Here is a 10,887-nt window from a genome sequence, read left to right as displayed (position 1 = left end):
TTGATGGTGGTTACTTAGCCTAAGCCTTAAAAGATTATATACATAATTAAATATTATATATTAAAGATTATATATTATACATGCTCTGACTTTTTCTATATTCTTTCTTGCCATTTTTGGCATATGTTATACTTTTAAGTATGGTGACATTCATCTATACTAGTTTTATTTTATATAACTATTATTCACTTTCTTATACTTGTCTATTGAGTTATAAGAAAATTTTCTCTCTTCTTTTTCTCATTATATTTAACAGATATGTGGAAAAACGTCTACCAGTTCTTTAAAGGTCAGCTCTATGGAACTTCTATTTATTTCATCTGAAGTCTTAGAATAGGAAAGAATCAACACAAATATAGAAAGCCACGTGAAGAAGCTAATTTATGGGGAAAACGAGTTCTATTTTGTGCAGGTAAAATTGGAAGTGATAGAATAATATGTCCAGAAACTACTTGAAAAGAGGCTGGGATATAGGTTTAGGAGTCAACAGTATAGTTGAAAATTAAAATTGCCCAAGAGAAAAATGGAAAAAGCTCGGAGTACTTAAGGATTAAACCTTAACATGAAACCATGGAAATGAAGCTGCAAAAAGACAAAAGAACATTTATAGATTGAAATAGTAAAAGCTAATAATTGGATGACAATTAGGTGAATGGAAAGCCTACCACAGGGGTATTAATAAAGCTCCAACTGCAGGAGAAAAAGGAAGGAAGGAAGGAAGGAAGGAAGGAAGGAAGGAAGGAAGGAAGGAAGGGAGGAAGGCAGGCAGGCAAGGAAGGAGAGAAAGAAAAAAGTAAAATTATTTGTACTTGCATGTTTCAAAAAATCATTGCAGGGACTTGGTGGAAAATAAGTGGATAGGTTTGTGAGTTTGGGATGAGAGGGTTAGGAGATGTAGCTTGATAACTTCCTAGATTTTAGATAAGCATGTATTCTAATATAACTTCTTTGGCTGTGATGTACTGAGGATCAGCTTAGGGATACCTCAGCTGTTTCCTATCCTGAATAAAAGTTCCTGGAATAAGAGGAAAAGGGTGTCCCCAACATGGTAAAGAATGTCAATTTATCCCTATCCTTTCATTGCCCCTACTTTCTTTTAAACTTGCATATTAATCATTTGACACTGTTTTTGGGTGAGATAAATACTTGCTTCCCGCAATAGGTGACAGATGAAAGGATTTTATTGTCATATACTAAGAGTGGCATCAGCAGATAAGTGGAACTGTTACCTAATTACTGCCAGAAAAGGCAGTTCAGGGTGGACTCCTTTAAAACAAAAATTATCACCCTTTGTATAACTTCTCTAACATCAAATTGACTTATATCCAAGAATTACAGAGCGGGTCAAATCATTCAGTTCTTTGGGACTATAATTAACATCCAATTCAACTTAGAAGGTTCATAAGGAAATTCCGCGGCTCAAAATCAGGCGTTAGGTGGGCATTTTACTGAGGGTTTTTTCCCTACGGCCACATGAACAATAAGTAACCCGTCCTTTAAACATTTTTCACACTAAACATTATGCCATGTTCCAAGGCACAGACCATTGCAGCCTCTGTCCCCTCAGCGGCGTAAACACTTGGAACGGGCCTGCTGCCCCGTTACTTAGTGTTGAGAAGTGGTCACTTTCTGCTCTTCTTAGGTGAGTGTAAACGACTGCCTTCCCCACTTTCGGTGAACCCCAGAACTTGGAGCGTCTGTGGGTGCTCCTCTAATGGGGACAACTCCTCCCTTCCGACTCCATCGCAGAGAACCCAAAGTTCGAAACCAACAGAACGAAAACCAACGAAGTACACTTAAAGTGAGGAACCCGGCAAGCTGCGAAATTCTTGCTGAAGAGAAGAAAAAGCGAAAGGTTTTCCGCTGTAACCAATCACATGAGAGGATTCTTGGCCCGCCCCTTTCTATCTACCAATCAACATCTAGCTCAATGGGGCAGTCCATTGACACAGGGAAAGGGCTTAGTACAGCTTCCCTCACAACTCTCACCCCCGTCCTTCTAGGCCATTCCACGAACTGTGCTCAAAAGAGGAAAACAGTGCAACAGTTCCAAAGCTGATCAGTCTCGTGGTGAGCAGCGAAACTACAGACTTCTCTAACAAAACCATTGATTCTAGGAGGGACAGGGAAAGAGAAAAACGGGTTCTGGAAGGCAAACTACAGCTCCCAAAAGCCCTTGCGCGGACTCAGCGCGCGCGGGACGAGGGGCGGGCCACTGTAAGGGGGAATGCTGAGGATCACGTGGCTCCTCCCGACTTTCTGATCGCGAGCCAGCAAGTGGGCGGGACCTGGGGCGGGCGGAGCGGCGACAGCGCCTGCTCCTGCGCTTTGTGGTCTCCTGCCTCCGGCTTCTCCGCCTGCGACGTCGAAGGGGCGTGGTCTGCGCAGAGGCTGGTGGGGGTGCGGGCGCCGCGGGACGTGGGTGACGCGTCCCTTTCCAGCTCAGCGGTGTGTGAGGTGTCGCGGCCCCGCCGGCGATTGGCTGTGGAGAGGCGAGTACGCGGCGGCCGTTGGTCGCTGGCCTCACGGAGCAAGGCCCCCGGCGGGCGGGGAGGATATGGGGCGGCAGTGGCTGCTGCAGGAGGCGGGCGTGGACGAGCCGGCGGCCGCAGCAGCAGCGGCGGTCCCCGGAGTCCTGTGAAGCGCCCCTGTCCGCGCTGCTGTGGGGCCCTCAGAGAGGGCTGCCAGGACGCGAGCCACTGAGGAGCCGCTCAGCCAGCGCCATAGCCCTTAGGACTATCGGTCCCATCCTCGCGCTCCTGCTTCGGCTCCTCCATCTTGGCCTCGGCAGTGGCGGCTGCTGGGAGGATGTGCCGCCTTCTGGCAGGGGGAAGAAGGAGGAAAAGATGAAGAAGCACCGGCGGGCCTTGGCCCTGGTCTCCTGCCTCTTTCTGTGCTCTGTGGTCTGGTGAGTAGCCGCGACGACAAGGGAGTTCCCGTGAGGGGAGTAAAGGGGAGAGAGCAGCCCAGGTCACACCCCCAAGTCATTTTGGCTTTTAGGGTCCGGGTTTCCAAGGCCCCCGTGGAAGGGACAAACAGATCACTTCTCGACTCTCCATCTGACTGGGCTGGTAGTGCTCTGTGCGGAGATTTTCATGGTGTATTTTGGAATTTAAAGAGACTCAGTGGGAGAGAGAGAGGTGCCAAGGTAGAGGGAACCACCAAGTGCCTTTGTACTCAGTTCCTCTACCCCTTGGAGACGGTGCAGGGTTTGGGGTGGGTGTTCAGATTGATGGTAAGTAAGTTGCTCCGATTTGCCGCCAGTCTTTGCGTTCTTAGTGTGGTAAGGGGATAAAGTACGTCGGATGTGATGCGTTCCGGACGTGCGATTTTAAAACGTGAGTGGTCATGAAGGTAAGAGTAATGTCTAAGCAGTAGTTCTGGACATTTCTCGCACAGTGTTTGATCCCAAGTACACTCGGGCCGCTGTTTTTGGAAACTTGGGGGGCGTGTGTGTATGTGTGTTATGAAGCACTTTTTTAATTGGTTTGGTGGAGAGGGTGTCTTAGATGTAGTGTGTGTAGTAGTTTTTGGTAATGTCCCTTAGTGATGGGAAGGTAAATGCTGTATTTTCAAGGCGGGAAGAGTGCTTTGTCCCTAAAGCACTCCTTAAGTTATACGGCGTTTCTGTTAATCCCAGGCACTTCTGGAGTTTTTTGAGGAGCAGAGAAAGCTTGTAAGTCGAGGGACTGCTGTCACCGTACTTGGAAAAGCCATTCTTTCCTCCCAGGGAATTTCTTCAAAGATGTGTGACAATTGATGACTGAAAAGATGCTTCTTCAGTCAAGGCGATTTGCTGTTTGTTATATTAAAATAGAAATTAAGTTTCCTGTTTTGCTTATTTCTGCAAAGCACCAACACTATTTTCATTTTTATGGATGCCTAATGTATTCCAGAGACATTGAAATTGTAGAGTTGTTGCTCACATAAGATAATACATAAACAAGGGGAAGAGAAAACACTCGCCTGGCTGAGGGATTTTTATTGGAAGGGTGATAGAAGTTTTTGAGAACAAAAACAATTGACTTCTTACCTTTCATTCTGAATCCTTTTAATACCCGTCTCCCGTTTTTAATAAAATCCTCCCCTTTCTACTTACTGTGTTGGGTACGGAGAAGTGCCTGTAAGAGATAAATCCACTCACCTCATTTTAAATTTAAATTTGTAGATACTGAAGCTTGTATTCATTTCCATCTCTTTCTGGGGCTGCCTAGTTATACTTGTAGACTGTGTATTTTCTTTCCTCTTTCTTCTTGGTCTTGCCCATCTTTAAAGCATGTTATTCTTCATCAAAAGTTTCTGAAATGGCTGATAAGGAAAAGGTTAACACTTTCATTCAAGTTTAAAAACACACCAGTATCTCTGGCTTTTTTTTTTTTTAATTGGATGGTGTAAACGAAATCAAGCAATAGAATGTGATTCTTACAATCATTTGTAAATTTAAGTTAACTCTGCTTCTATTTCTTTTGGGAATTTCTGGCTATCTTTTGATTAAGCTAACCCTCAGTATGTTTTCTCACCTTCGATCATTAGCTCTAGTGAAGAGCTAATGAATTTCCCTGTTAGGGAACAAATCGGTTGGCCTGGTATTGAAAGTAGTAGTAATAAACTTCTGTCAAGTTTTTTAACTCCTAGTGACGAAAATGGATGTGGAGAGTTTAAGAAAAGAGTGTGAACATTTTAAGAAACTTTAGCTTAAGAAACTATTGGGTTAGTATATTCTGAGATTTGTTTAGACCGCCAAATTTAGAGACATTTCAATTATTCTTTAGCAAAACGATTAAAAGGCATTAAAATAGGACATTAAGACTTAAAGGTTTTTTTTGAAGGGTGATGATAATGAATGAGATTGGGGAAGAGGAGTGGTACCTGATGATGATTGGCAAAGGGTATGTTTTTTCTTTGAAGCCTCTGCTTTTGTGCCAAGTTGGAATTAATGGCACTTAATGGATTTCTAACTTTTGCCACAATCTGGTGTGGTATTTCTTTTCCCAACAACCCCATTCCCTTTAACAGAAATGGCTACCAACAAGTCCTAGGGTTAGATAAAACGTTTGCAAGAGTTGATGAGTGCCTTTTAGTAGCCACTTTTGTCTCTTTTGTTATTCACAAATGGTCTCAAAATTTTGTGATCCGTTTCTGTTTTGTACATTGAGTGCTGTATGTCTATTCTACAGTATTCTAGTTTCTGAGGTTTCCCCTCTCATGCTACCAATATTACTGTATTATGTTTACTATCATAATTTTGTAGATCTTGATTATGTCTCCCCTCTGCTTTTGTCTTCCAGCCTAGAGTACTAACCTTAGATTATGTTTACAGAAAAACCATTTCATCTATGTCATTATTAATTTTTGTTGCTGTTTTTTCCTTTTGCATACTTTATAATTTTTGATCAAGTAGTATAGAGTATTCTAGGCATAAATGCACTATAGCTGCAGCACAGAGCAATGATAGCTAATATTTACTGACAGCTATGTGTCAGACACATGATGTTTACTTGACAATAACACCTTTAATCTTTATAAGAACCCTATAAGATAGGTATTATTATTAACTTCCTTTTGCATTTTACATGTGAGGAAGTAGAGAGGTTAAGTAACTTGGCTAAGTTTAAGCAGCTGTCAAGCTTCGGAGCTTAAATTTGAACCTAGGCAGCACAGGCTCCTGAGTACCATAGTCCTTTGTAGGTCAGAAGGCCTGTATTTTATATATGTGGCTCCATCATTTACTAGATATGTGTTCTTTGACATGTTATGTAACTTCTTTGAGCCTTAGTTGTTACATCCTCAGAATGGGGAAATTGATCCATTCATACTTCACAGGGTTGTTAGGAGGATGAAATAATACAAATGACAGATCTTTGTAACACAGTAACAGCGTATTATGTAAATATTTTATCGTAACATTATTCAACCACATTTTTTTCTCATACCTACTGTGCCAGATGTTTTATGAGCACCGAAAATCCAAGATAGAGGGTCACCAGCTTGTCTTGGTTTTAACACTGGAAGTCACATAACCTAGGAATTCCCTGCATTAGTTTCTTATGCCTGCTGTAGCAAATTGACACAAATTTAGTGGCTTAAAACAACACACATTTATTAGCTTACAATTCTGTGGATGAGAAGTCCAAGATATGTCTCACAGGGCTAAATAAAGTTAAGATGTCAACTGGGCTGGTTCTTTTTGGAGGCTCTGAGGGGGGAGAATCTTTTTCTAGAGGCCGCCTGTATTCTGTGGCCTCTTCCTCACATCAGCGCTCCAACCTTTTTTTTCAGTCCTTATGTCTACTAATGACTGGTCCTCCTGCCTCTTCCTCTTACAAGGACTATTGTGATTACATTGGGTCCACCCAGACATTCCAGGATAATCTACCTATCTCATAATCCTTAATTTAATCACATCTGCAAAATCTCTTTTACTATGTAAGGTAACATATTTAGGGATTAGGATGCAGACATCTTTGAGGGGGGTGCATTATTCAGCCTATACCCTATACCATACTCCCTCAGTCCTGGGCAAACTGGGAAAGCTGCATCACCCTAAAGAGGAAAAAAACGTAATTAGTGGATATTCTGAGTGTGTCCCCTAATTAGTAAAACCTTGTGCATCCACCTTGTTTATAAGTTATACACATGTGCCAATATAGTAATAGTATATTAGTGTATGTAATAAATTAATGCAAGTTAGATATTTAAGAAAAATGAGAAAAAAATAATTTCTGTTAACGGTACCTTTTTTCTCATTAAAATAATAATTTTTAGTGAGAGCTATGTGATTGACCTACTAGATTATTTTACGTCATAGTATAGAAGAGGAATAGCTTCAACTACTTAGGAGTCAGCCCTGTCATTTTCTTGCTGGCTGTGCTTGCATTATTACATTCTTTGCAGTAATTTTTTAAAAAGCTGCTTCCCGATGTTGTGAGGGTCAATTCAGTTAAAACTGAATCATTCCTAAGTCTACCTAACTGGGCAAACATAAACCACAGTGAATCATGGTGTGCTGTAAGTAAAACCCATTGTTTATGAGACTTCCACTCTTTCCCTGGGTTTCTGCCAATAGTTCTTGATGTGTGACCATCTGACCCTTCAGACGAAGTATGAATCCTTACATTAATCTTAGTAAAACTTATTTTTTAAAACTAAACAAAACTATTCTTCCTTCACCCCAAAGGATCATCTTGGAGAAGCTTATCTTTAGACTTTTGGGAAGAGCTTGACATTTAAACAAGTCTCATACATTTGGCAAATATAACAGGTACTTACAAAGGTTTTTAGGAACAGCAAAGGAAGAATTCATATCCTACTTATGGTTCTGTCACTAACTGTATGTCTTTGGACAAGTTACTTCTGTGAACCTCAGCTCTCATCCATAAAATGGTCTGCAGGATGGATAGTTCACAATGAGAGAATTTTGTTGTAGGCAGAGAGAACTACCCAGTTATCTAGAGCGTGAGTGTATGTGAGGAGAGATGGGAAGGGAGGCTACAGCTAGATTTTGGTGCGATTTGATTATCATGCAGATGAATTCTAATTCTAACCACCTGACAGAAGATGAGCAAGTGAAGTAGTTTAAACTGGAGAACAGGAGCATGAGGTCACATGGATCTTTTAATTAGATTGCTGTGGAGGGTAAAGTGGAATGTAGGGGACATACTTTGGAGGCAGGAGATCCTAAGTCGTGGTCCCACTAGAAGAGAGTTGATATCTAAATCAAGATGTTGGCCTTTTTGACCTTAGTAGTAATTTTTCTGAGTATGTCAGACCAGTTTTTTTTTTTTATCAATTTAAGAGGTTTATTTTCTGGTTTGTGATTATATTTCTGTACCCTTTTGCTTTTTCTCCATAATTGCTGGTCTATTAATATACATAAGTGAGCAGAAAAAAATTTGAAAAGTAGAACAATATATAAGCTGTTTTTTCTTTTTTGAGGTGATGAATAGAGCATATTGGAAACATATCGATAAAACATTTTGAAAATTCGCCAGGAAATCTGGAGGAGTTTTTTTGCTTGTTTCTGCTTCTGTCTCTTAACTTTAAAGGTTCGGAATCTATTTCTTTTCTGAATAATATTTGAAATAAATAAAATAATAAAACAATCCCATTTCTCCAAATCATTTGATGCCTTTTTTTTTCTTTCCTTGAATAAACCAATGAAAGATGAGCTTCACAAAAACGATTTTTTTTAGTGGAACTTAATGTGAAAGACTGAGGAAAAAAAGTTTATCTTTGCTCTGGGATATATATTCCAAAGAAAGCACCTGGTATTTTTATTTATAAGAGGTGTCGGGTCATACAATGTCAGATCCCTTCAGACAAGTTAGATGAAGCCAGCTTGCCTTAATAGGAAAAGGTCTGTGAAAGAAGGTGTGTGACATCTTTGCATAACACTTGAACACTGTGTCCAATAAAAGATGGCAAATGACGTGTTTCATGTTGGTCCTTTATGTTATTAAACATTTGAGGATATAGTGGAATGGAAGCAGGCAGTAGGGTTGACAGGCAATGGAAAAAATATAAAGTATCAGCTCTTTTGAGCATTGGTTATTTCATTTTTCATTTGTTCATGAACTTGTACATTACTCTTTCACTTTTCTCAACAGTGAATGGAGAAAAGAATCAATATGTGTAATTGTTATGCTTATAATGAAAGGGAAACTTATAAAAATTTAAGTGCTTCATTATTCTCAAGTCATCTTCAAATAGAAACACCTATATGTACGTGATGCTTTTGTTTAGTAGTTTATACATAACTGGAAAGAGATGAAATCTCTTGAAACTTATCTACATGTTTTAGATTATACTTTAGTGCCAGTTGTATGTTATCTGTTTTTCAAGGCCATATTTTAGACTAATTTAAAAGTCAAATTGTACGTGTCACAAGGGAATAGGAAATTGTTTTTGAATATTTGCAGTGTAAGAGAGTTAATCCTTTGGGATGAATTTGTTTAATAAATGCAGGTTTTTTTTGAAAGAAGATTTGGTTTTATTTAGGACTTTATAATTAATTGCTAGTTAAAATTATTTTATATTTTACATGAAAGTGACACCTAGCTGTATTAGAAAGTATTCTGTAACATTAATACGGTTCATAGGTACTAAGCTAATTTTGTATTATTATGTAGCATTTGTAATCTACTGGAGAAAAAACATGTAAAGGCTAAGAACAGTGCCTCACTCATAGTAAGCACTACTGTATAAGTTATTCATTGACTCTAGATACTTTGGTAATTTGTTGAGTAGAAATAAGATGGCCTAGGTTTCAGAGTTAAAAATGGGAATTTATAAATCCACTTAAATATTATTTGATTATTCACAATGTATTTGGTGTGATGAAGGATACAGAAGAATTGTGAGACTTGAGCTCTGTATATAAGCTGCTTGTTACAATACAGATGGTGTAGTGTGAAAGGCATAAAACTGTCAGAGCTTGGTTGTAGTTCTTTCTTTGCCTTATTAATATGAACATTTATTGAGTGATTATTTCTCTTCTAAGTACTAAATACTATTCAATGTAATATACATTAAATTATTTTATTCTCTGTATAGATGTTTTAAGGCAGACACTCCATTTTAAAGATGAAGAAAGGTGGGCACAAAGAAGTTAGGTTCTTACAGCTTGCCCAAGTTCTTACAGCCAGGAAGCAACAGAGGCAGAACCTAAGAAGGCCAGGTTCTAAGCCTGTGTTCTCTTAACCAGTATGCTGTGCTGCCAGTTGGCTGGTAGATGGTCTTGGGCAAGTTTCTTCACTTTTTCTAGTTAATAATTTTATCTGGCAAAGTGTCAGTTTTTTTCATCTGAAAATGTGGGTGCCTGGATTAGCCTAGGAAGGAATGGACATTGGAATTGTTCATGAAACTTTTAAAAGAAATACACATACCTAGGATTCTTACCTTGTAGATTTTGTCAGTAAGTTTGTGATACTCTTTTATGCATTCAAGTCTGTATTACTGTATTAGGTGAACTCAGTTTATTTTTTGTATGTCTAACAGTCTAAGATATCTGATTTGAATGTTAATAAACAACACATAAAACTGAACTTCATAGTAAGTGCTTAAGAGGAGAAAATGAGGGCTAGAGTTCTTAAGGAAGGCTTGACTTGGGTTTAAGGGAAATGTGGTTTATAAACTCTGCTTTTGTGCAAACAGGAGCTTCATGAGCTGAAATAAGATGTATTGGTGTTGATAACATGAATAATGGCTGTTTCTTTGTGTGTGCATGTGTATGTCTGTCTGCCTGCTTGCAGTAGGTAGATGGCACTTAATTATCAAGGAGAAAGAGAGTTATGAATAGAAGAGATAATCTAGTTGATATGGGTAAGAGTGGTAGTAAACAGAAAAGCCTGAGGAGAAAGAGAGAGATTTCAGAGATTGTGGTAGATTTTGCAAGCCAGTCCAAAGAATTAGATAATAAAGATTCAGCAAGAGAAGTGGTGTTGTGAGAACATTATTTTGACATAATTATGCTAGATTTTTTTTTAGAGGAAAGAGACTTAGAGGGATGAATACAATTGGCTTTCCACATCCACAGATTCAACCAACCTCAGGTTGAAAATATATTTTAAAAACAATAAAAATAACAATACAACAATAAAAATACAAATAAAAACAATGTTGTATAACAGCTATTTACATAGCATTTACATAGTGTTGGGTTTTAAATCACCTCTAGATATTTATATGGGAGGATATGCATAGATGTTTTAAATCACCTCTAGACATTTTAAATCACCTCTAGATGTTTATATGGAAGGATATGCATAGATGTTTTAAATCATCTCTAGATATTTTAAATCACCTCTAGATATTTATATGGGAGGATATGCATAGGTGATATGCAAATGCCATTTTATGTAAGAGACTTGAGCATTCTCAGATTTTGGT

The 10,887-nt window shown here is 38.9% G+C and overlaps 1 protein-coding gene across 5 annotated transcripts in view; it reads left to right on the top strand.

Annotated features, from left to right (window-relative positions):
• Positions 1-245: 245 nt before the first annotated feature.
• SUCO (SUN domain containing ossification factor) overlaps positions 246-10,887 on the top strand; it is a 79,534-nt gene continuing 68,892 nt past the window's right edge. For all 5 annotated transcript variants that reach the window (XR_008511459.2, XM_009240903.3, XM_009240894.3 and 2 more), the window contains exon 1: positions 246-2,908. Coding sequence is in view for 4 of the 5 variants with exons in the window: in XM_009240903.3 (XP_009239178.1) it covers positions 2,847-2,908 (62 nt within the window). In the remaining variant the exon portion in view is untranslated. The remainder of the gene's footprint in view (positions 2,909-10,887) is intronic.

Source organism: Pongo abelii, chromosome 1 (genome assembly GCF_028885655.2).
Source record: "Pongo abelii isolate AG06213 chromosome 1, NHGRI_mPonAbe1-v2.0_pri, whole genome shotgun sequence".
NCBI classification, from domain to species: Eukaryota; Metazoa; Chordata; class Mammalia; order Primates; family Hominidae; genus Pongo; species Pongo abelii.
The sequence above is the reverse complement of the archived record's forward strand: the minus strand, read 5'-3'. Positions and strand labels throughout refer to the sequence as shown.